This window comes from Bactrocera tryoni, unplaced genomic scaffold (assembly GCF_016617805.1).
Source record: "Bactrocera tryoni isolate S06 unplaced genomic scaffold, CSIRO_BtryS06_freeze2 scaffold_7, whole genome shotgun sequence".
Taxonomy (NCBI): Eukaryota; Metazoa; Arthropoda; class Insecta; order Diptera; family Tephritidae; genus Bactrocera; species Bactrocera tryoni.
The window spans coordinates 15,058,410-15,085,894 of record NW_024396366.1 but is presented as its reverse complement, the minus strand read 5'-3'; the positions used below and the strand labels follow the sequence as shown (position 1 = coordinate 15,085,894).

Sequence of the window (27,485 nt, the reverse complement as noted above, 5' to 3'; positions counted from 1 at the left end):
GTGTATTTTCGATGAGTTTTCACTGACAACTATCAATAGCGGCATTCTCTTGCTCTTGCAAGATTGCACGATGGCACAAAATGCAAAAAATCCTTCATATACCGAAGTATGCAAGGCCAAGAGAGCACCCATTGCAGAATCTAGTGATATATGATGGCACGAAAATAAACGTGGGTTTTGGTCTGACATATTTATAGCCATTGCAAATAATTTTCTGCGTGTGTTTGTTGCTGTGCCGTTGTCCTTAACCTACCCCTCAAGTGTACGTTCACAATAAAACATCATGGCCACCTCTGGTGAATAAGGGTGGCGAGAGGTCAAAACGGGTTGCAGAAAGCGAAAATGCTATAATATAAAATTATGAATTTATAGTACTATATTTGTACATGTATGAATACTATTTTCAATTTTTGTTATAGAATGAAGTTTAATGCTGTTATCAAAAGATTTAATTATATCTTCTTGATATAAATAAATATGCTATATATTTTTAAGCGTTGTAGTTAATTTATTCATGGACAAATTGAAAATTATTTTTGATAATGAGTGTACCAAAATAGATAACTATTGTGAAAAAATTTAGTATTACATATCATAATAATTCGTCTGAACAGTAAAACACAATTTTTTACTGTAAGATAAATCAAGAGATAATTATAATAGCCATGTTTTCTGAATTTTAAGTATAAATTTTTGTAATCACAAACAACATATACGTTTTATATGTTAGAATTTAGCTATATGCCGGCGGTCAGGAATCCTACTCGTTCCCAAATGTAGTGTTTGATTATCCTAACAGACTTGGGACTAGCGTTTGAAGCAGACAAATAATCAAATGTTCTACACCAGCTTCTTTGCTGATTCTATAAAAAAAATTAAAAATTACATGGTAAATCTTTTGAAATAAAGTTTTAGCTTACCTAGCAATGCGACGTGCACCTTCCACAAGCACGTCATTGATTTTAAAATTTTGTCTCGAATTCACGACCAACTAAGTTCATAAATACATTTGAGTACTTCACAGCATCGCGTATCGCTTTAACATCTCTTAAATCATAAAATTGGAACAGCACCTGACCCATTACGCAGCAGTATTAACGAGGCCATGTTTAGTTATTCCGTACTTTTATTGGAATAAAATCCCAACCCGATCTGTTATTTATCGTCTCAAGGGAAATTTGCACACTTCTTCCAGATTCAAATAACTAAATAAACCATCGTAAAGCAATGAAATAAACTCAAATTGTCTTGCAAAAACCTTCGTTACGATGGCAAAAATGTAAATATGGCTGTGTATGAGCATAATCTGGACCCCACTATTCGGCATGGTTGCTTATTTGTTCGTAACATTTTTCTGTGGTGAACATTTATTACTGTGGTAAGTTAAAAAGAGGCATAAATAAAAAACTTAATTTTTCATGTATTTGCTCATATTGTTCTCATCTTTAAGAATATATATTAAAATAAAACGATTTTCTTTAGAAAATATATTAAACTTTTATATATAACCAATATTTTTAGGACAACTTTTCCATAAATTTTAAGAAAATAACGCAATGCAACCATTTTCCGGTCAAAAGTCAGCCATCTTGATTAAAAGTCGGCCATCTAGGATTCCAATAGAAACTCAACCCCGGACTACACTTGACGTTTCTACAGTGGCACCTCTCAGCTGTGCCTTTGTTTACATAGCATCAGCTGATAGTGACCTTACTCCTCCTCTACCGTGGTGGTTCCTCCTCGGCTACTCGTCAGAAAGTAAAACCGGAAGAAGCCATTACATCTTTTAGTATACTTAAACAGAGTTGCCTTACGATTAAAATAAATATTTAGAACATAAGGCTGAGTACATTTGTCAACAACATCTTTGAAAAATAAAGCTAAGTACATTTGTCAGCAACAAACACAAAGCTGATGAAATAATCTATCATTCAAAGAGCTGTTGCGGATTTTATTGACTGCTTTGATGACATATTGCAGTGATTGAAATAGTTTTTCACTCAAGTTTCTAGCAACTAAATGTTGTCTATGAATAACGCAATGTACACCAAGGACATCTGGAATTTTATTTTTTAAGTGCGCTATTAAGCCTTTATGGCACCCTATCATAGCCGGAGCGCCATCCGCAGCAATTGAAATAATAGTTTTCAAAGGAATCTCTTTCTCATCGCAAAACTTTTCCAATATGTTGAATAGGGTTTCGCCTTTTGTATCGGTCTCTAAATTTCTAGCAAATAATAGTTCTTCACATATTTTCTCATCTTTAATAAACCTCACGTAAGACAACAACAATACTTCATTAGTTGGTAAAATGGACTCATCGAGCTGAATTGAGAATTGGCTTGTCCTCAGGTGATCGCACAATGATTCTTCAATGTTTTCAGCCATTTCATCAATTCGTCTTTACACAGAATTATTACTCAAAGGATTTTTTCGGATAATATCTGGGGCCGGTTTATGAAGCACGGTAGTTATTTCTTCATTTATTGCTGGCAATATTAACTCTTCTGCGATGTTATGTGGTTTGCCTTTTTGAGCAATTAACACAGAGATATTGTACGAAGCTCGAAGTCCGTCGTCATCTTGCTTAGCAGCCGCCGAAAATAGTTTTGCTACACTTGGCTGAGTATTATGCTTCTTCTCTAGGTCTTGAAAATATGCTACATTCTTGTGTCTCTTATCTGGATGCATTTTATTCAAATGATCTTGCAGTCTTGAAGGCTTCATTGCTTCATTCGAAAATGTTTTTAGACATAGAAGACACAAAGGCGAGGATGGGTTTGTGGGATTTTCAATGAATCTGAATTTATGTATTCCGCACAGTATTGCCGTCTCTTCTTTTTTACTTCCGACATTGTTTTGCTTTGAGAAAAACTTACTTTAACTTCGCGAGTAGTGTAACCTTTATGTCAACAGCAGATTTTTTTTACGCACGTCAACAGCAACACACCCGGGTATGTACATACGTTTTGTATGGCAAATGGCATGCCGTTATAACCCGGCAGGTACACATTCAACTAATCGCTTGCGATTCAGATTTTTTTTTCTAATATAGTCACACATTTGCGTTATATCGATAATATACGTATGCATGTGTTAACACATTCGCGTAAATTGCGGGAAATCCCGTCATTCATGTTTCCTTCAATAAAACAATTGCGGGAATTCCCGCGCTATTATCCCGCAATTTCTTCCGCACATATAAAATTGCTCTTGAAAAATAAATGCGGCAATTCCGGTAATGGCGGGAATTCCCTAATTTGTTCAAACTATTTAAAAAAATTAACCTGTAGAAAAAAAGCGGGAATTCCCGCTCTTCATTTTTGTATGGAAAAATTAAGTGATTATCTAGCAGCCACCGGCTAAATTTAAATGTATGCGAACGTGTTAAAAATGGTCATGGTTAAAAAAACCCTAGATTACATTTCTACACGGGCAACCTTGATATAGTTTAACAAATATACATACATACATACAAGTGTACATATTTTCTGGATTATTAAGGGTCGCTGATGATGTGGTTAGTACTTATTGTTTTGTGATTATAAGGATTACGTTAGGTTGCAAACATAAAAACTCAGGCATAAAATCGCTAGTACCTTGCGCTAAAAAGTATAAAATAGGGTTTACCAGTATTACGGATTTTATCATGCACGTATGATTCGAAGTGAAAGGACGTTTCTGTTTATTTTGTGGAAATAAAAAAATAAAGTCAAAGTGAAATGGCAGATGGTGAATGGCTTACTCCACGATAACTAAGCGCACTTTCGTACGAAGAACAGCAAGCATATTTTCGCAAAACGCTTGAAGAGAGCCAAAAAGAAATAAGTGACCACGATTCAGTAGTTGGTGACGAGGCTTTAGATGAATGTGTAGGTGATATTGGTGGTGATGACTCAGACTTAGAAGAGCCCATGTTACCAGAATATGACCCAGAGGACGACAGTGATTCTGATGAAGAACTTGAAGATGCACCAATTGAAACTGGGGAATATTTTACTGCCAGAGATGGTAATGTTTGGTCTTCGATACAACCACAACCTGTAAGATTCCGTACGCACAACATTCTAAGAAGTGCACAATCTGGACCAGTACGGGCAACGCAAGGTTTGACCATTTCAGAAACGTTCAAATTGATAATGTCAGACGAAATATGCGACATAATTATTCGTGAATCAAATCGAAAGGCAAGGCAATTCTTTGATGATGACAATGCAAAACATCCAACAAGAGAACCGAGATCATGGATTCCCATAACAGAAAGTGAATTTGATGCATATTTGGGCGTACTTTTGCTAAGCGGCGTTACACATTCTGGTTACGTGCATACGAAAGATTTGTGGAATACTAAATCACATCCATTATATCGTGCTGCAATGAGTGTACGACGATTTTGGGAAATTAGCCGCTTCATTCGTTTTGATAATGGAAACACACTCCAGCAACGCAAACAAACAAACAGTTGTCTTCGTAGATATTACGTGGCAGGAGCCAACGTCACCGTAGATGAACAATTGTATGCTTATCGTGGTGGAACTGGCTTCACGCAATACATACCATCAAAACCTGCCAAATATGGGATAAAAGTGTGGTGGGTGTGCGACTCCATTTCGTCCTATCCATTGCAGGTACTATCAATATTGTTGAAAGTATAAATATGTAACTAAATTGAATTTCATATTTCAATGCAGGGACAAATCTATACAGGAATGGCACCTTCTGGTGACCGCGAAAGAAACATTGGTCAAAGATTTATGTATCAACCTTTTTGATGGAAGTGGAAGAAATATTGTATGTGACAACTTTTTCACTAGCAACAAATTGGCAAAATCTTTGATGATAGACAATAATTTATCTATATTGGGTACTTGCAACAAAAGGCGTACATTCGTGCCAGCAGCATTTGCCAACCCCAAGGGACGTGAGGCTGAATCGTCAATGTTTGGGTTCTATAATCACGTTACGATGTGCTCGTACGTGCCTAAGAAAAACAAGGCAGTTGTATTATTGTCCACTTCTCATTATACAACAGAAACGTCCGGTCCTAAGAAGAAGCCATTGCTTATATTGGACTACAACAAAACCAAAGGTGGAGTTGATAGCATGGACATGTGCTTGTCCGAATATAGTACCAAGCGGCGCACAAATAGATGGCCTTTGGCTTTCTTTTATAATATGGACGTTGCTGCGTTTGCTGCATACATAATATACGTTGACAACAACACTCACCTGAAGTCATATACAAGCCGCCGTAGGATGTTTCTCCATCAGCTAAGTGAGCAACTATGCAAGCCAGAAATAGAGAGAAGGGCGAATAACAGCAGAATATCCAGAGTTTTTTCAACGCGCAACGCCATCGAAGCCATGATAGGTAGGCCCATCCGAGTTGTGGATGCTGGAGAACATGAAGCGGAGGTGCGTGATAGTACGGGACGCCTAAAAGTAAAGGGGAATTGCTACATCTGCTCCAAACGACGCCCTACTCGTAAAGCATGCACATTATGCAAGAAACCGGATAGATATAATTGAACTTCAATAATTTTAAATTTTTTCGTAGTGTTTTTAATTTTTTTTTTTCAAAAGTATTTTATAATTTATAATAATTTTTATGAGATAAGTATTTTTGTCACTCAAAATAAACTATACTTTTCAAATATCATCAAATTTGCATGCGTTTTACTATGTATACATATGGTATGGTATACCCAGGTATGTATGCTGTTGACGTAAGGGTGCAACTTTGTAAATGGGCTTTATCTACCAAACGGATGATCCAATCCTAACCAAAATTGGGACTATTGCGTAAAACAGTTTTCGCTAGGATATCACCAAATTTCAAGTCGATCCGATTATCCAGTTCAGAGCTACAGCGTTTTGAAAAGGTATGTTGCCGTTGACATAAGGGGTAAAGGAGGCGTAAGTAATGCTCATCTATTGCGCGCAAAACCTCAAATGAATATAAATTAAATATTACATTGTTTATATAGGAATGCTTAAGCACAATTATTAATTCTTATTTTTTCCAGAAATACATTTGTAAAAAAAGGATCTTTCTCCTTTTCTTATTTTCTTATTTTTCCTAGAAATACATTTGTAGGAAGGATAAAGATCCTTTTTTTTATTTTCCATATAAAAGATTTAAGGAGTTCAAAAGCTCAAAACGTGCGTTAGATCACCTACCTACCCGACGTCATTTCGCAAGTGATAAAATAAATTATTCAAGAGCTCAAAGCATTCGCTACATCAGCTCGAACCTACCTACCCTACACCTTTGCGCAAATGATTATATTATGATAGCAAATGCCCACATACAGATTTGGCAATGGCAATAGCAATACGTTTGACTGTTAGTATTCTATAAATTCTATCCTGTCGAGATGCCCCGTTATGAACGGAGCAACCGATTGACATGATTTTAATTTTTTCTATATTCAATAAAATAGGACAGATATATGAACTACGCGGAGAGAAATATAGAACCGAGTTTGAGCAATCTTTTAATTCATATTAGTTGATGTTCACAAGTTGTTGTTGAGAGTCGAGAGCTCATGTAGTCGTTGTCTAAGAGGCCTCCTAGCTAAATAAAATTACAAATAACCCCCTAATGACCTCTACACAACGCCCCCATTTTTTTCTGGGTCTCTTACCGCCCCCCATGATACCTGCAGAGCCCACAAGGGGTTTTCGTTTTTCTGCTCATACACCTTCGAAAGGGGCATGGGAGGAAAGAACTCGCTAGAGAAGAGGGGTGGTGTGTTTGTGAGGATGGCTCACTTCACATATTTCTGCCAGGCACAACGTAAAATGATATTTTATAGAACGATTGTGAAATCAGATATATTTATACTCTCCCAACAAAGTTGCTAAGGAGAGTATTATAGTTTTGTTCACATAACGGTTGTTTGTAAGTCCTAAAACTAAAAGAGTCAGATATAGGGTTAAATATAACAAAGTGATCAGGGTGACGAGTAGAGTTGAAATCCGGATGTCTGTCCGTCCGTCTGTCCGTCCGTCCGTTCGTGCAAGCTGTAACTTGAGTAAAAATTTAGATATCATGATGAAACTTGGTACACGTATTCCTTGGTTCCATAAGAAGGTTAAGTTCTCAGATGGGCAAAATCGGCACACTGCCACGCCCACAAAATGGCGGAAACCGAAAACCTATAAAGTGTCATAACTAAGCCATTAATAAAGATATTAAAGTGAAATTTGACACAAAGGATCGCATTAGGGAGGGGCATATTTGGGCGTAATCTTTTTGGAAAAGTGGGCGTGGTCCCGCCCCTTAGTAAGTTTTTTGTACATATCTCGGAAACTACTATAGCTATGTCAACCAAACTCTATGGAGTCGTTTCCTTCAGGCATTTCCATATACAGTTTAAAAATGGAAGAAATCGGATAATAACCACGCCCACCTCCCATACAAAGGTTATGTTGAAAATCACTAAAAGTGCGTTAACCGACGTTTTTCCGGAGAAATGGCAGAAGGAAGCTGCATCCAAACTTTTTTTAAAAATTGAAAATGGGCGTGGCGTCGCCCACTTATGGACCAAAAACCATATCTCGGGAACTACTTTACCGATTTCAATGAAATTTGGCATATACTATTTTCTTAACACCCTGATAACATGTACGAAATATGGGTGAAATCGGTTCACAACCACGCTTTTATATATACATATATATACATTAGGAACCAATGATGATAGCGGAATAAAACTTTACAAAAAATACGGTATTTGAAAAATATGTAAATTACTGATAATGAAATCTCGATTATCACTTTATCATGCGAGAGTACAAAATGTTCGGTGACACCCGAACTTAGCCCTTCCTTACTTGTTTTCTTTCAGAAAGCACCAATTATACAGAGGAATCCATTTCAAGGTTCTCTACTTTTTTTTACGAAAAAAAAACACAGAAACTCCAAATTTAATGAGGAATGCTTATTGTCATTCGAAAGAACATTCTTTGCCATCTATTTTTTGAAGATTATCTCTTTCAAATATTGGCCCCGGCTTCGTCTCTGATGGCCCATCCCTTGAGTATATTTTCGATAACTCGTTCGACCATTTCGACTAGTAATTGGCGAATGATACGCATTATGTATTGCCGAAGCTTAAGTTGAAGCAGGATTTACGCATAGACTTTAGTATTTACGTATCCCCACAGGAAAAAGTCTAACAGTGTGATCTCATATGATCTTCGTGGCCATTCAACCGACCCAAAACGTGAAATTATCAGCTCACCTAAATGTTCTCTCAATAAATCCTTTGAATGAAGTGATGTGTGGGAAATGGTGCTGTCTAGTTGAAACCAAATGTCCCCGAGATCAAGAGCTTCAATGTCAGGCAACAACTAGTCAGTTATTATGGCGCGATAACGGTCGCCATTGAAGGTTACGTTCTCCCCGGCATCATTTTTGAAGAAATATTACCCGATAATTCCACCCGCCCAAAAACCACACTAAACCGTTATCTTTTGTATGCTTTTTAATTTCTTCAGGTTAATCTTCCTCCCAAATCCTGTAATCCATTGAGACAGAAATGGGCCTTGTCGCTGAAAAAAATTTGGCTCCAAAACGTCTGATCTTCTTGAAACTTTTCAATAGGTCATAAGCTGTATTTTGTACGTTTTCAGTTCAGATCTCGACGTAAAATGCGCCAAGTCGTTTCATACGTCATCCCGAGTTGCTCCGAACGGCTCCGCTATATTTTCTTCAACGCGTACTAGATGGCTATTCGGTCTATTCCGTTGAATATTATCCAATAATGCTGGGTTTCAAGATGGATGATGGTGTTACGAATAGTACACCCAGTGGGCCAATTATATTGATCATATGTTGAGGGAAATGCGCTAAATACATTTCTTATAGATAAGATATTTTCAAATCACAATTACATACTATATATATCTCAAAGAGTGTTCGATATTTCGCGTAAAGAGTTAGCAACAGGAGGTGTGGTATCCATATTTGGAATCTGTGTCCTTGAACAGATATGGTCCGATTTTCACATTTTAATACTCTTACAACCAGTTGCTACAGAGCATCGTTTAAAACTAAGCGAGATAGATATAGAGTTATATATATACAAATGATAAGGATGATGAGAAAAGTTGAAATCCGGGTAACTGTCGGTCTCTCCATCAGTGCAAGCTGTAACTTGAGTAAACATTAAGATATCTTGATGAAGCTTGGTGTACGGATTTCTTAGTACAATAGAAAACAAGTTCGCATATGGACGTAATCGGTCCACTGCCATACCCACAGAGGGACGGAAACACAAGTTTTAGGGCGAAAACCAGTTTTTTCCACGAAAACATGTCTCCATTGTCGGTCCGAACATAGTATTACAACAATTCCAAAACAAAGTACTGAGACAATGTTATGATATAGAGCGTGATCTAGGCGTAAGCTAGGTTAAGGCAGAAATATCAAAAATTGCGGTAGAAGTAGCGCTGTTAACTTCTAGAGATAGACCACCAAGACTACTCAAATGATATTTAAATTTCGTTATTTTTTGGACACCCTTTATAAAGCGTGTAAAGTTCACATTTTAGAAATAATTTATTTAAAAATATTGTTAGATTTGTATGTATTCCAAGAACAATGTACCAATTATTTTAATAATAAAATATTAAGTAATTATACTGTTCGATAAATACATTTTCTGTTTTTTGTATTTTCTGTAATTGCTCACATGTATATTTTCTCTAAATGTTTATATTAAATGACATTACAACTATTGAAATCCATTTTTTATATTTCATTACAGAGCCCTATCCCATTCAAAACAATGGCAACGGAGTTCTTTGCAATAAATTGTGGAGACTAACATTAGCGACATTTGATGAAGAAGGCCGTTGTATCGGGCAAACAGGATCACTATCTATTAGTTATTAATCAAGACGATTAAAAGTTTAAATAACTGTAGTCCCATACTTTACCAAGAATGAATTTTATAATAATGCGTTTGTTGTATGTATATACTTGCATAAAGGTATGTACATATGTAGCATACAAGGTGGGTTCCAAATTAAACAGGACTTTTCGCATCTATATGTCGACTGGTGCGTTAGAATCTGATATCTTTATTGATTGCCCATTGAGAATTTCATCGACTGGAAGTGAAGCTATTGCGTTTTTAAAATTGTTAAAACTTTTACCGAAACGTTTCAATTGATGAAACAAGTTTATGGCGATGATTGCCTATCCCGTAGAATAGTGCACGAATTGTTTCAAATGACGATCAACATGTGAGCCAATCAAAATCCGTGATCACCGGAAATGCCATCGAAATTGTGCGTGAATTCATCAAAAATCAGCCGAAATCATCATTGAAATTCATGGAAATGGAATTGAACATTTCCAAAACATCGATTTATCGCATTTTGACCGAACATTTGGGCTTACGAAAGGTGTGTACACGGTTTGTTCAGCACAAATTGACTGACCAAACGACCTTGACGACCAAAAATTGCGGAGAATCAGTCTCATCGATCGACGCTTGTGACTGATTATTTGACCAAAAATCACATTTTAACAATTAACCACTCCCCTCATTCACTTGATATACGTATGGCACCGCGCGACTTCTTCCTTTTCGGAAAAATGCATTTGCTCATGAAAGGAAAGCGCTATGCAGACGTAGAGGCCATTCAAGAGGCTTGCACCGGCATACTAGCGGCCATACCGGCCAACGAACTAAAACATTCGTTCGACACGCTTTTGGACTATACTTATGTATACATATATGAGAAAAGAGGAACGAATCAATCGACTCACTAATCCTTACCAACGTTAAACAAAAATGCAGAAATATTTATATAGGAATAAGTATAGCAGTGATTGAAATGTATGTTTCAATATTTAATTTCAATGATATATATATGGTTACTTCAAGGATAAAAATTATCATAATAGTTATAAATGGAGCTCTTACAAGATGTTCTTCAAATGGTATTAGGAAAGTGTGAAATATTTAAATTTATAATTTTAGTTACTTTCTAAGATATCCAATATTTTTATTTTGTCTTCCGAATGTGATTCTAATATTTTATAATTTTGATTATGGTAGATTTCTGTATCAATTTCTACAATCTCTTTGAATTTTATTGGATTAGTTCCAAGTATGGTGTTATTATTTATTACATGTTCTCCCTCTAATAATATATTTTCATCGCTAATAAATGTGAAAAGTTTGTTATTTTCTTCAATGATATTACAAAATCCTTAGTTCTTTTCTAATATTTGGATTGTGCATTTATCAGTTTTTTTCTGATTTACATATGTATTTGTTCATATTATTTTTACATCTAGATATCCTTTTATAATTGCTTTCACAGTTAGCGATTAGAGAATATAAACGTAATTTACTATGGTGATATTTTAAGGGTGTGATATCTAATGCTTTACATTTTTGTGCAAAAAAACCAATGGCTTCGGTTGCAGCTGCACGTAAGGAGTTTGAAATGCCGTCCCACAGTTCCCTTATACCGAGTTGTTGACAAGTGCTCCCAGAGAGCAGGAGTGCAAGCCGAGTAGAAAATGTTCGGCTGTCTGTTGTGATTTCAGCTTCTCGACGTCGAGCCTTCCTTGTGTTTGTTGGCGTGCATTTTTTGCTGCACAGAGGCGGGTGCGAATTTTGGCTGCAACAAGATAGTGGTCCGAGTCGATGTTAGGACCTCGGAGCGCACGCACATCTAAAACACTGGAGACGTGTATTCCGTTTATCACAACATGATCGATCTGGTTGGTAGTTTTTCGATCCGGAGACAGCCAGGTAGCTTGATGAATCTTTTTATGCTGGAATCTAGTACTACAGATAACCATATTTCGGGCCCCGGCGAAGTCAATCAGCCTCAACCCATTAGGGGATGTTTCGTCGTGGAGGCTGAATTTACCGACCGTAGTGCCAAATGTTGGAGAACATGCTTTGATGCGGATTGTGGCTAGACGTTCATTCACCGGAGTGAATGATCGTACTCGGCGACGGAGTCTCTCTCCCACCACGAATCCAACACCAAACTTGCGCTCCTTTATATGGCCACTGTAGTAAATGTCACAAGGACCTACTCGTCTCTGTTCTTGTCGCGTCCATCGCATTTCTCGGACGGCGGTGATGTCAGCCTTTATTTTTGCGAGGACAATAACCAGCTGGGCAGCGGCACTTTCCCAATTAAGATTCCGGACAGTCCAGGTGCATGCCCTTATATCGTAGTCCTTATTTCGTTTGCCATGGTCGTCATCAAAAAGGGGGGTCTGTCATTCGAGGCAGCTGGTAATCTTTCATTGGTACATACATACCTTGTATGTATAGTAAGTAATATGTACTAACATATTTAACTTAAGGATTTTTGAATTGAAAAACATATAAAAAATAAAAAATATATATAAAAAAGGCAAGATTCGTTTACTTTATATGAAAAAAGATACTCGGTACTTGCAACATCTGCAAAACTTGCACCGAGCTCGGTTTTCATTACGTGCAAAAATGGAGATACTACTGTATTATAACTACACCGGAAGTAAAATTTTATACCATTTGCTCCATCACGGCTACTCAAAGAAACTTTGTTCGAGCTACAACTTCTAAAACATCAAAAGAAGAACTAATTCCAGGATATATCAAAGTTTTTTCAAAGAACTCTTTATGCAACACTACGTAGATTGGAAATTCATTTTTACTTTTATTTCGAAGACCGACTTCTACTCTTTTGCTATTGTTGATAACGTTGGAAATGCGTTAAAAGCTGGACATCTGCCAATTACTGCTCAGTATGCACCGCAGTAGCAGCAGCCATCTATAATGCGCTACCCCTAGTACAAAACTATAATATAAAAAGATTAACATGTACTGATAGCAGTTCTATAATCTCAGCTCTCCTAAATGCATCCAACAAATCTTACCTCATCGCGCGAATTCGAAACATACTAATTGATAACACAAACATAAAAATTATGTCGATCCCTGGACACGCTATTATTAGAAATGAATGAGCCGATCAAAACGCCAAATTGGCGGCAAAACAACTGAAAAACGTTTTTTGAGATACGAAAAGTTAATTTAAGTTGGGATGCGCGATTAGAAATTTAAAAAAACACCAAATTGTGTGCCTCGATAAATATAAAATTAAATAGCCGGCAAATTAAAACACGTTCGTACGGTTTCACGGTTCAATTCAAACTGGATTCTTTATTCTGTTTTATTGAATCGCTTAGCCCAAATCTTAAACTAATGGCTTAAACACATTGTACTAGATTATGTTTAATTAAGTCATGTAAGTAATAGATTATTATTAGAAATACATTATTATTTTAAGTATTTTATATATAATAGAGTTTCTTAATTTGGATCACTGTCGCCAGAACTGTTGCTTGAGACAGCAAACAAGTTGCCATCTCCCGCAACAACGAACTGGGTCCATTGGCACCTTTTCTGGGAATAATGCTCGCAGTGAGCATCCTATTAGCAGATGCACCTCGCCGTTGTTACGGTCTTGTCTCAGAGGTACTAGGTTGCGAGAGTTGAGCATGGCCTCCACTTCGGCCGCCAGTGTTGCTAGCTCCTCTGCTGTGCGCGTTGCCGATTACGCGAACGATGTGGTGTTTGGCGGACTTCACAGCGGCTTCCCATAATCCTTGGTAGTATAAAGATGAAGCTGCACCCTTCGTCTGCTGCAAATCTCTTCAATTCTGGACCCATTGCTAAAAATTGTCTCCTTCAGTTTTTGCAGCTTGCGATAGGCGCGACAAAGTTGGTGGCGTTGTCGCTGAATATCTTCGTCGGTATTCCTCGGCGTCCAATGAACCTTTTCAAGGCGAAAATAAATAAATTAGAAGATAGGTCCGAAACTAATTCTAAATATACTACTTTTGAAGTGAAGCAAACGAAAACTGCGATATATATTTTTACGGGTGGTCTACCGCGCATTTTTAATGTTGTATCTATTGGACCACAAAATATATAAGAAAAGGCCGTAGTGCTCGAAGTCTTTCGACTGACAAATTTCCCATTATTTGGTTTTGCAACTTCGGCTTGTAAAGAAAACAATGTATAGTATACAGTTTCTTACGGTTCTACTGCAAGCTGCTCGGGCATTAATTAGTCATATGCGTTCTCGAAGAAGCGCAACCAACGCTATAACCCCAGCGTTGTGATTTCAAATGTGCAGGAACCGTAAATACGTTATAACGAAGTGCGAACTTTTATTTAGTGAAAGCGGAAATTTGGCATCGTATGGGATTAATTTGAAAGGAAGCGACATATCCGAGTACTCTTGCAAAAACGGGTTAAGTTTTGGACCGCCTGTGCAATTTTTAGAAAACTCAAGTTTAACTCTTCTGAAGGCAGATCCCGCCCCGTGCAGAAATTTGATGGTCGTCTGATCCATCGTAAAATGTATGCGACCACAAGAAGCAATTTTTTATGAGAAGAGAAGTTTTCAATAAGGTCCAATATTGAATTTTTCTCAGCGGTCGAAATTTGTGTAAATGTATTTTTCTTCTTCTCTAGTGCTTCGTCTTCTGGTGAGACCTGGAAGTGGTTATTAATTGGCCATAATATAGGGTCTTCTAGAAGGAACTGTGGACCGCCAAACCTTGTCGAATTACTCAATTCGTCCACGTTACAACCACGAGATTTTGAGAGTTCCACCGGATTTTGTTTCTGTTGGCACATGTCACCAATGCACTTTGTCAGTTAACTCTTGGATTTCGGACACTCTGTCTGCGACGAAGATTTGTAGTGAGGATGGACGTGTTTTAATCCAATGTAAAACTGTTTAATAGTCTGTCCAAAATGTAAATTTTTCGAAATGTGGATTCAACATAGGCACTACACTTGACCATATGTAATCTCGAAAGAAGATGTGCTGCCGAGAGCTCAAGACGCGAAAGAGATTTGGTCTTCAGCGGAGCCACTCTAGACTTTGCAGTAAGCAGCATACATTTAATTACCACTTGCAAATTGGCTTCATATATATATATACATATGCAGCATCCGTACGCCCTTATTGAGGCGTCGGCGAAGCCAATTTGGCAGATGGCACTCGACTCAACGTTTACGTAACGAGGAATGCTTATAGATGAGAGCTGCATTAGGTTGGCTTTAAAGTTCTGCCAGCTAGTGTCAAGACGCAATGGAACCGACTCATTCCAATCTAGTTTCTGGATCCAAAGCTATTGCAATACGATTTTTGCTTTGGTGTCCAGTGGGGCTCGTAATCCAAGAGGGTCAAAACGGCGAGCAGAAACTGATAGTATGTTTCGTTTAGTATATAATCTCGCATATCATTAAAATTGTCATCTAAAGCAAATCGAAACAAAACCTCTTTCGACAACCAATGAATTCCTAACGTTTTAGTAGAATTTTTGTTATTGAAGCTTAATGAATTTTCAGTGCAATCACTATCGAAAAGTTTAGGATGGTTCGAAAACCATTTCATTGGGCGAATTCTCCAGAGTTTAATATTTTTAATATACTGCCTACCTCGCAACAGATGTGGGTAGATACCGAGAGTTGAAGAGGGAGCGAGACGCATTTGTAGACAGAAAAAGAAAGAGGCCTAAATGCGTGAGTATGAAGAGCTTGATAAGCTGGCCGACAGGGGTAATGCTCGAAAGTTATACGAAAAAATGCGGCGGCTTACAGAAGGTTTCAAGACCGGAGCATACTCTTGTAGAACCCCTGAAGGTGATCTAGCCACCGATGCCCAGAGCATACTTAAATTATGGAGGCAACACTTCTCCAGCCTGCTAAATGGCAGTGAAAGTATAACGCCAGGAGAAGGCGAACCCGATTCCCCAATCGATGACGATGGAGCAGACGTTCCATTGCCCGACTATGAAGAAGTTCGAATAGCAATTGCCCGCCTGCAGAACAACAAAGCGGCAGGGGCCGACGGATTGCCGGCCGAACTATTCAAACATGGTGGCGAAGAACTGATAAGGAGCATGCATCAGCTTCTTTGTAAAATATGGTCGGACGAAAGCATGCCCAACGATTGGAATTTAAGTGTGCTATGCCCAATCCATAAAAAAGGAGACCCCACAATCTGCGCCAACTACCGTGGGATTAGCCTCCACAACATCGCATATAAGGTTCTATCGAGCGTATTGTGTGAATCTTGGAAAAGACCCGTGAAAGGAGAATCGACACAAACCATCTGTCCGATGTCTGAGTTTGGTATCCTCGCAAAACTAATACGGCTGTGTAAACTGACGTTGAGCAACACGAAAAGCTCCGTCAGGATCGGGAAGGACCTCTCCGAGCCGTTCGATACCAAACGAGGTTTCAGACAAGGCAATTCCCTATCGTGCGACTTCTTCAACCTGCTTCTGGAGAAAATAGTTCGAGCTGTAGAACTAAATAGAGATGGTACCATCTTCTATAAGAGTGTACAGCTGCTGTCGTATGCCAATGATATTGATATCATCGGCCTCAACACCTGCGGCGTTAGTTCTGCTTTCTCCAGACTGGAAAAGGAAGCAAAACAAATGGGTCTGGAGGGCAAAACAAATGGGTCTGAAGGAGGGCAAGACGAAATATCTCCTGTCATCAAACAAACATTCGTCGCTCTCGCGACTTGGCACACATGTCACTGTTGACAGTCATAACTTTGAAGTCGTAGATAATTTCGTCTATCCTGGAACCAGCGTAAACACCACCAACAATGTCAGCCTAGAAATCTAACGCAGGATAACTCTTGCCAACAGGTGCTACTTCGGACTGAATAGGCAATTGAGAAGTAAAGTCCTCTCTCGACAAACAAAAACCAAACTCGATAAGTCACTCATAATTCCCGTCCTGCTATATGGTGCAGAGGTTTGGACGATGTCAACAACGGATGAGTCGACGTTGCGAGTTTTCGAGAGAAAGGTTCTGCGAAAGATTTATGGCCCTTTGCGCGTTAGCCACGGCGAATACTGCATCCGATGGAACGATGAGCTGTACGAGATATACAACGACATTGACATAGTTCAGCGAATTAAAAGACAGCGGCTGCGCTGGCTAGGTCATGTTGTCCGAATGGACGAAAACACTCCAGCAATGAAAATATTCGACGCAGTACCCGCCGGGTGAGGCAGAGGAAGAGGAAGACCTCCACTCCGTTGGAAGGACCAAGTAGAGAAGGACCTGGCCTCGCTTCGAATATCCAATTGGCGCCACGTAGCGAAAAGAAAAACGATACGTTTAATATAGAACTTTTCGTTTTTTCATTCAAACTAAAATTTCACCAACTAATTTTCGTTTCTCAAAAATTTCCATCACATATTCATAAAGTTGGCTTTTCATGGTTATCCGAATTCCATCTTGAACAAAGTTAAAGAAATGTAGTTATGTTATCCTTCCTTTCAAAATTTATTTAAATCATATAATATCTAGTCCATAAAAACATATTGCTTGTAAATAATTCTTACATGGAAGTTTCCATCTTTATTATTTAAGTCATTTATAAATAAGGCGTGAGCTGAAAGTCTCTGAAACTAGTGCTCCGTTTACTCTATTTAATAATAATTTTATTGTTGTTTTATATATATTACAATAAATAAATAAATAATAATATCTTCCGTATTTAAGGAAAAGTCACCACATGATCAATTCATTAAAATATGCTGATGATGATGTTGATGCAACCCTTGTTGCTATATTATCTACTGGTGTTGTTTCTGTACGCCACCTCAGTGTTGTGCTAAGCCTCTGTTGGCGAAGCGAGCACGTACGAGAAGTACACTGATCATAGCGTTCCTTAACTTGTTTATTTTGAAAACGAAGACAACCATATTAGACAATGATTTCTTGAGAACGTAGGGCAGGCATCATTAATCGGAGGTAAATGAAAGTGCCCGAAATGAATTGGGAATAGATTTAACGATAGATCTCGGCGTATTCGAAGCTTCCGCTGGATTGCCTAGAATATAATTTTTTGATTTTTTGCCGATGATGCATAGCATGGTGTATAAAAATTCTATCGCAGCATACAACTGGTCGTGGGATGCGACTTCATCGTTATTCGCGTGAGCAGATCAAAAAGATGATGTATGAAACGATCGAAGCATTGCTTTATTCGACTTAGTAAGACACATATTACTTTGCCTGGATCGAAACTTGCGTCCTGTATCTTTATCCCAAAGCGAACGATTGGAGCGCTTACTGATGCAGGCAAATTTAATGAGGCACTAAACTGTATACATTGTGAAAAATTGTAATTAAATTTCCCTGGTAAATGATATTTCAACAAGTAAGGAAGGGCTAAGTTCGGGTGTCACCGAACATTTTGTACTCTCGCATGATAAAGTGATAATCGAGATTTCTTTATCAGTTATTTAAATATTTTTCAAATATCGTATTTGTGTAAAGTTGTATTCCGCTATCATCATTGGTTCCTAATGTATATATTATACAGAGAAGGCATCAGATGGAATTCAAAATAGCGTTATATTGGAAAAAGGCGTGGTTGTGAACCGATTTCACTCATATTTCGTACATGTCATCAGGGTGTTAAGAAAATATTATATACCGAATTTCATTGAAATCGGTCAAGTAGTTCCTGAGATATGGTTATTGGTCCATAAGTGGGCGACGCCACGCCCGTTTTCAATTAAAAAAAAAAGCCTGGGTGTTTCTGACGTTTTTTGTTAGTCGGTTAACGAACTTTTAGTGATTTTCAACATAACCTTTGTATGGGAGGTGGGCGTGGTTATTATCCTATTTCTTCCATTTTTGAACTGTATTTGGAAGTGCCTGAAGGAAACCACTCAATAGAGTTTGGTTGACATAGCTATAGTAGTTTCCGAGATATGTACAAAAAACTTAGTAGGGGGCGGTGCCACGCCCAATTTTCCAAAAAAATGTCTTCCAAATATGCCCCTCTCCAAAGCGATCCTTTGTGCCAAATTTCACTTTAATATCTTTATTCAAATAAATTAAGAAATTAGATAACTTAAAAAAACAAAAATATCCCGAACATGTGCATTGGTGTTAGTGCATAAAAGAATTTGTAATTGTATTGAAATATTTGAGAAAAGTGGTTAGCCGTGGCTGGCATGGTACAATCCCTTTGTTCTAAGATTACCAACCTTATCTTAGGTTTTCAAACTCAATTTTGTTTCGATGCATTTTCTTTAATGCTGTTTTGATACATTCCGTTTATATCATAAGGAATACTTTCCTTAACTCGCGCTCACGAAAAGGGTTAACGAAAGATTTAATTTGGTGGAAGTCCTTTTATTATAAAGCTGTAAGAAAAACTAAAAATTCATGTCGACACTTGTGTAGCATGAAGTGTGTAAAAAAAAAGTTGGGTAGAAAGAAGGTGAATTTTGTCCACTTCATAAAGGGGCGAATCCTCTTTACACGTTCAGGTACATTTTCTTGGTCCACTAGAATCAGCCAATAAACTTTATAAACATATATTCGCCGTAATTGATTCATTACAAAAAAATTGAACAAAGACGACTTAATCACACGAAGCTATCAGCCGTTTGAGAATATCAGCTTTCACGTCTGACGACTTTCGGCGTTATTGTAAAGACGAAAACATTAAGCATTTTAAAGTAACCACTGGCTTACCATTTGCCAATGGGCAAGTAGAGCGACTCAACACGATCTTTATTAGTGTTTTAGCGAAACTGAGCAAGAACATACCGACGAAGTGGCACAAATTCACAGACAGAGTTAAACAAGTAATAAATTCTACTTACAACAGAAGTATTGATATGACACCTTTTGAATTACTAACTGGTGTTAAAATTCGTACAGCTGACGACTTGAATATCAAAGAACTTATCGAAGAAGAAATAGAGATAGAGATCACAACTCGCAGAAGGAAGAGACGAAATACGACAATATGCAAAAAAACAAATATTAAAGATGCAAACTGAAAACAAAAAGACATACAATCTTAAATGCAAATAAACTAACCAATATTCTGTAAACGATTTAGTCGCCGAGAAAATAACATTTGGTGGCGGTCTCAAATTGAAGCCAAAGTATTTGGGTCCATATCAAATTACTAAAGTCAAAGTAATAATACCTATGATGTTAAAAAAGTTGGCGTAGCTGAAGGTCTAAATCAAACGACGACTTGTGTAGAATTAGTAAAACAATGATCGTATTTTTATAAAGAAAGCCGAGTTGTGGCGAAACCCTTTTTCGCAAGATGTTTAGAACAATAGACTCCGAACCAGAAAATTTCAACGAGAGATGACGACTTGACCACAGGACGCGTAGCTGTTGATTATAAGCGAAGTGTTTTTGATTCAAGAAAACTATTTTTTATTAATTAATAAAACTATGAACGTTGTAAACTGTTTTAAAATAATATTAAACCGCGATTTCAGTATTTCATTTTAAAACGAAGTTAACATATAAGAGTTTGGGTACAAACCCTACATATCGTCACCTAAAATGCAAAATAACGTATCATTAAAAAATTCGAAATTGAGTGTCTTTTTGATTATGATTAACTACTTCAAATTGCATTCATAATATTACATATGTTCAACATTTTCAGGTTCTACCCTCAGATATAAAACAGTTTTAACCAATATTAAAAATTTTTTTCTCTCACGTTCCATTTTATTTCGTTTTTTATTCATACCACTGTAATATTCCGAAAATGTTGTTACGTTATTTTGCAGTTATATATACAATATAATTTTATATCTACCTCTGTTAGTTTTAGGTGATACATACAAGCGTTAGGTGAACAAAACTATTATACTCTGTAGCAACAGATTGCAAGAGAATAAAAAAATTTTTTTTTAATTCGTCCCACTATAGGTATACCGATGTTCGGTTTATGATGTCTTAACCTTGTATTCTATGAATGTTGCTGTGTTCATTGTTTACTTTGTCTATGGCAGCCGTTAAGATTATTTTTATGAGCCTAGCGGCTTAACTTGTTAACAGAAATGTATAAACAAATTTTTTAAAGTTAGCCAAAAACTAAAAACAATACCGTACCGATACCCCGCATAAGCACAAATAGGCATTAACCCTCTCGCTAAAATCAACCACTTATTTTATATTGCTCAATATAAGTTTGCAATAAAATTTTCTGTAAACCATTTTAATAATATGTTAATGTTTCTTTTATTAGTATGACAATAAATATTTTTGTTATATGAAATTAGTTTTTTCGTTCAACTTAAACATTTTATTAATATATTAGTAGTATGCTAACTAATTTTTGCATAAATATATATTACATATGCATATGTACATTGGTACATATTGTTGGAACATTTATTGTTAACTCTGAATTTTCATGATACAAGCTCAAACATGCTCAATTAAATTTTTCGAACAGCCAAGCATTTTTGACGCACGTAAGTGTAGAATGTGCTTTATAGTATCGCACTCTTCTGGGAGATGAGTTTGAAGCTATTTTTTCTGTTTTGTTGGTAGTTTGGCACTGTTTCCCTTTTATATTTTGGAAATTTGAGCCGTTGGAAGCCTGTGGATTACATCAAAAAAAAGTTTACACGGAAAGTGAAGCTTCCATTCGCGATCACCGTCCTCGGCGGTAGGGTTTCAACGTCCGGTTACTCGTTTTGTGTTAGATTTGTGAAATGCGTAAAAAAACTAATAGCCCATTGGTATTTTAGTAGCAATGACTGGTTGGCATAATCAAAAATTTTTTAATCAATGAATGAATATATAACGAAGAAAATAATAAAAAGAATAACGAAAGATAATCACAAACATAATAATTTATTTAAATTGTTGATGAATTCATTGAACTGAAGAACAACGACGAGGGAGAAATTAAGGGCAAGAATGGATTCTCAAAGGCTTCACATATTATTAAAGGTATAGTATTTAGGTGTGGAAGTATATTGTTAAATCCCAAGGGGGGGGGAAATAAAAATAAAAGCCCGGGAAGTTCCTTCAGGTGCTGGCAAAGTTTTATATCAAAATGTAGCAGTTAGTTTCGACCCGATTTTATAAATTCTTACCAGCAACACATACTATTAACATACCAAATGCTAACTAAAAGCGCCCCGGGTTTAACTCCGATACCTCATATCCCATCACCAATTATATGGATTAATGTCAGCTGCATGTTCAAAAATTCTGATATTAGTCATATAGGGGATAGGTCAAGTTCCACCCGATTTTACACATTTTAGTAACAAAGTACACAGTTATTAGTAAAACACGCTCACTCATTTAAATTGACATACCTCACATATTAACCGATATAGGTGGTATAAAGTCACTAGGAAATTCGAAAATATTTATATTAGGTATATGGGGGCGAAGGAATGTATTGAGGTTTGAACAGTTTCAGTTATAGTTGAAAAAGTTTTAGTCAGGATGTGCAAAAATTTTAATATTAATTATATAGGAGATAGGTTAAGTTTTCACCCAATTTTGTCCATTTTAAGCACAAAGTTACATTTAGGCTGTTCACGGTAAGGTGGTTATCGGGTTATGTGATTATTAGATTAAAAATAACCTCTATGCTCTGTGAACATCCTATGTATATATGGTTATTTGCTTATTTTTACACAAACAGCTGTTCATTGTTTACAATTTTAGTTCAATAAAATTCCTACTTATAAAATGCTTAAACAAAGTTTGAAAAGCAAAATAATCGAATTTAAAGTAAGTTCTGCTATTCAGGAAATGGACTTTATTAAAGGTGTGTGCTTATTAAAAAATCCGAATTCAAAAAATTTGCAGACATCTTGCGCCCTGAACAGTGTCACAATGCAATGGATGAAGTATTAGAAAAACTGCTAGAGTATATAAATTTAATCACCTGCAGTAGACGGGGAGATGTTCTCCATGTTCCGAAATCTATTCATTGGCGCGAAAATGTTCTGTGTTGCTTTGACGATGGAGATTTTTACAAATGCTGCACGTCAGCAAATGCCAATTCGCTCATCTCCTATTTTTTGTTGCTTTTTATTTCGGTTTTAATTTGCTGATTGTAAACAAAAAACAGCTGTTAATAGCAGATTTTCCAATAAGAAAATCTAAATGGGAATGCCATTCGCTTAGTTTTATTTATTTTTTGTGCTGCCATTTAGTAAAACTTCAACGACTTTCTAACACTGGAAATAAGCAAACAATAACATAATCTGTAAACAAGGTCTAGGTTGGTCAAGTTGGTTATTTTGTCATACCGCATTTTTTTGTTGTTTACTTAATCACATAACCACATAACCCGATAACCACCTTGTCGTGAACAGCCTAACTGTTATAAGAAACCCCGCTCTCTCATTTCCATTGAGATATCTCACATATTAGCCTCTATAGGCGATATAGGGAGTATAAAGTCAAAAATCAAAGTGAGGGAAATGTCCTAACGAATGAACGTGCTTAGTTCCAATTTAGCAAAACATATTTTATTGAAACATCATCTACCCGGGGGTATTTTAATTACAATATGTCATAAGTTAAATATAATTCCATGGACTCCGATCCTCTGGTTGACGATTTGCACCTTTGGACAACCGAAAAAAGCCCACGCCTAAGCTGTTCAAAAATGAAGGTGATGCTCATTATTTTGTCAATATTCGTGGTGTGGTGCATCGAAAAATTGTTGAAAGATGGCCAATAAAGAGTTCTACTTGACCGTATTAGGAGTTTGCGTGAGAACATCCGTCGAAAACGACCAGTATTGTGGAAGAACAGTTCTTGCTTTTCACATGATGATAATGCACCATCACATCGGGCTATGTTGTGACCGAATTTAAAGCCAAATACGCAATGAATATCATTGATCAACCACCACATTCACCACATTTGGCTACGTGTAATTTTTTCTTGTTCCCCAAACTGAAATTGCTGCTCCGTGGAACACGTTTTCAGTCGATCGAAGAGATAAAAGAAAGGTCGCTATAGGCCATCCCGAAACGTGCTTATGAAGTCTTTCGAGGACTTAAATATTGCAGAATAAATATTTTGCGTTTTATTTACAATTTACGGGTACACATGTAGTATGTAGGAGTTGGGGGTAGTATTGACCCGGTTTTATCTATTTTTACCAATATTACATACTATTAACAGGCCAGATGCTAATAAAATGTCCCCTGCAATTTCAATAATATATCTCACACATGAACTGATATTTGCGGTGAAAAGTCAACTATTGGCGCTTATATCCATTCTCCTGTTAAGACCATCTCGCATGTAAAACTTCATATCTCTTTAGTATTTAGTTACTAATTTATCACACTTTAAGAAATTTTTAACAGTTCCATTATATGTCTCTTTCGATTTCATACATTTTTATCAGTAGGGGTATCTAAGGGATTTGTTCTTAGGTGCATTATGTATATATTGTATTTTGTAATACTTATGTTACTATTTTAATACCGGTCTCTTTTGGAATTTTTGAAAAACTGAAGGCACTGTAAACGGAATAGACAACGCCAGAGTCAAATTTTCTTCGCGGTATTCATTATCGATATCATAATATATTTTTAAAGATTCCAATAATCCAATAAACCGGTAAAATATTACAGCGATCTAATAATGAATCTATCTAATAAATAATAATAATTACAGCGAGCAGTTACAAACGCGAAAAGTTGAGTAATCTTATTAAACCCTGAACAGGGTATATTAAGTTTGTCACGAAGTTTGTAACACCCAGAAGGAAGCGTCGGAGTCCCTATAAAGTATAAACATAAATAATCAGTATGTCGAGCTGAGTCGATTTAGCCATGTCCGTCTGTCTGTCTGTCCGTCCGTCTGTTTGTATATTTACAAACTAATCCCTCCGTTTTTAAGATAACGTTTTGAAATTTTGCAAACGTCATTTTCTCTCCATGAAGCTGCTCATTTATCGGAACTGCAGATGTCGGACCACTATACGGGTCGATCGATCGGAATCAAGTTCTTGTATAGAAAACTTTCACATTTCACAATGTATTTTCACAAAAGTTTGCACAGGTTATTTTCTAAGGCAACAATGTAATCTCCGAAGAAATTGTTCAGATCGGTTAACTATGGCATATAGCTGCCATACAAACTGAATGATCGGAATCAAGGCAACAATGTAATCTCCGAAGAAATTGTTCAGATCGGATTACTGTAGCATAAAGCTGCTATACAAACTGAACGATCTGAATCAAGTTCTTGCATGGGAAATTTCTTCATTTGACGATATATCTTCACGAAATTTGGTATGAGTTATTGTTTATAGAAACAATGTAATATCGGAAGAAATTGTTCAGATCGGTTAACTATAGCATATAGCTGCCATACAAATCTAACGATTGAAATCAAGGGTTTGTATGGAAAACTTTCGCATTTGACTTGGTATCTCCGCGAAATTTGACATGGATTACTGCTTAAGGTGACAACATAATCTCCTAAAAAATGGTTCAGATCAGATTACTATAGCATATAGCTTCCATACAAACTGAACACATAGTTACAAAAAGAAATTCACCTGTGAAGGGTATATTAGCTTCGGTGCAGCCGAAGTTAACGTTTTTTTTGTTCCTTTCAAGGGCAGATTCTTTTTGGGACATAAGATATAGCTGGCGCATTTATATCACTTTTTTAATTTTTTTTTTATTATAGGTATCAGAAGTACTTAATTTTTTTCATAGACATTTTTTTAGGAAATTCACTTATAACATATTATCTATTAGAAAATATTTATATTAAGAACATTATATAAAATACGAGCCTATATTTCTTCATCTAAACTTCGCAAAAGCTCATTTAAAGCTTGGTTTTAAAAAAGGAACTATTTTGCTCGACTGTTGCGAAAATTAAAAATGAACCTTTCATAACTTTGCTTAAATGCGATGTTTTAAAGAATAACTCAGAAAGTGTGCTTTTAAATTTCCGTCACTTGAATAAGTATAGCTTTCTCAATACAAGAAAGAATTCAAAAATGGAAAGAATTATGTTCTGAAAGCTATCATAAAGGTTTTTTAAGTAGTGCAGTGCTAAATAGAGAAGGTACCATTTTTTATAAGAGTGTACAACTCCTGGCGTGTGCCGATGATATTGGTATTATCGGCCTCAAAACCCGCGCCATTAGTTCTGCTTTCTCCAGGCTGGACAAGGAAGCAAAAGAAATGGGTCTGGCAGTGAACGAGGGCAATATCTCCTGTCATCAAACAAACAGTCGTCGCACTCGCGACTTGGCTCTCACGTCACTGTTGACAGTCATAACTTTGAAGTTGTAGATAATTTCGTCTATCTTGGAACCAACGTAAACACCACCAACAATGTCAGCCTGGAAATCCAGGATAACTCTTGCCAACAGGTGTTACTTCGGACTGAGTAGGCAATTGAGAAGCAAAGTCCTCTCTCGACAAACAAAAACCAAACTCTATAAGTCACTCACAATTCCCGTCCTGCTATATGGAGGCAGAGGCTTGAACGATGTCAACAAAGGATGAGTCGACGCTGCGAGTTTTCGAGAGAAAAGTTCTGCGAAAGATTTATGGTCCTTTGCGCATTGGCCGCGGCGAATATCGCATTCGATGGAACGATGAGCTGTACGAGATATACGACGTCATCGACATAGTTCAGCGAATTAAAAGACAGCGGCTACGCTGTCTAGGTCATGTTGTTGGAATGGACGAAAACACTCCAGCTCTGAAAGTATTCGACGCAGTACTCGCGGGGGGAAGCAGGGGACGAGGAAGACCTCCACTCCGTTGGAAGGACCAAGTGGAGAAGGACCTGGCTACGCTTGGAATATCCAATTGGCGCCACGTAGCGAAAAGGAGAAACGACTGGCGCGCTGTTGTTAACTCGGCTATAATCGCGTAAGCGGTGTCTACGCCAATTAAGAAGAAGAAGAATATCTCACTCCATACCATTTTGTCTCACGATCATCGAATTGACGGCTTACATTTAAACCTTGCCGCACATCCACCCTGAAACATTTTTCATTAAATTAAGGTCTGGTGAAAAGGATGGACACTTCAACAAACTGAAATTTTGATCTGCATCCCAAGACTTTATTACCCTTGCCGCATGGAACGGAGCATTTCCAAGTTGGTATCTTCAGGGAATGGGTCCAATTAGAAAATCGCTGAAATGCACACTCGAGTATTTGTTTGTACGAATATGCAGTAATTTTTATACTCTGGCAACATGTTGCTACATCGTATTACAACCTTTCTTTCTACTTCATATAAATTACAATATTAAATTCTATCTAATTCTATCACTTTCCAGTGTACAAATAAAGTAACGCAATAAAACTTTGCACGAATAATCCTCTCATGACCAAAAACTGTGCAAATTTAAACAAAACTATTCAAACCCATAGCTACCAAATATTTGGACCACAGTACCTATAGTTGACTTTTTACCATAATTGAATTTTGGCAATAATCCTTTTCTGATTCAAAGATTTTCGAACTTCCGGGTGACTTTATACCGCATATATCGGCCAACATGTGAGTATTCTCTATGAAAATGAGAGAACGTGTCTAAGTCATAGCAGTGCATCTTTAAACCTAAAAGGAATCAAATTGGACGAAAACTTGA

The 27,485-nt window shown here is 36.9% G+C and overlaps 2 protein-coding genes across 2 annotated transcripts in view; both read left to right on the top strand.

The window, feature by feature from the left end:
* Positions 1-27,485, top strand: part of LOC120781455 (transcription initiation factor IIB) — a 348,751-nt gene that overhangs the window by 91,857 nt on the left and 229,409 nt on the right. The gene's annotated exons all lie outside the window — the stretch shown is intronic.
* On the top strand, positions 3,723-4,922 carry LOC120781806 (piggyBac transposable element-derived protein 4-like). The gene is made up of 3 exons (XM_040114027.1): positions 3,723-3,732; positions 3,778-4,628; positions 4,692-4,922. The coding sequence occupies exons 1-3, from the start codon at positions 3,723-3,725 to the stop codon at positions 4,770-4,772; spliced, it is 942 nt and encodes a 313-aa protein (XP_039969961.1). The 3' UTR covers positions 4,773-4,922.

Bases quoted from the DNA above. Each gene is read 5' to 3' on its own strand.
- LOC120781806 (XM_040114027.1), top strand. The intron at 4,629-4,691 runs GTACTATCAATA...ATTTCAATGCAG, and splicing joins TTTCGTCCTATCCATTGCAG to GGACAAATCTATACAGGAAT.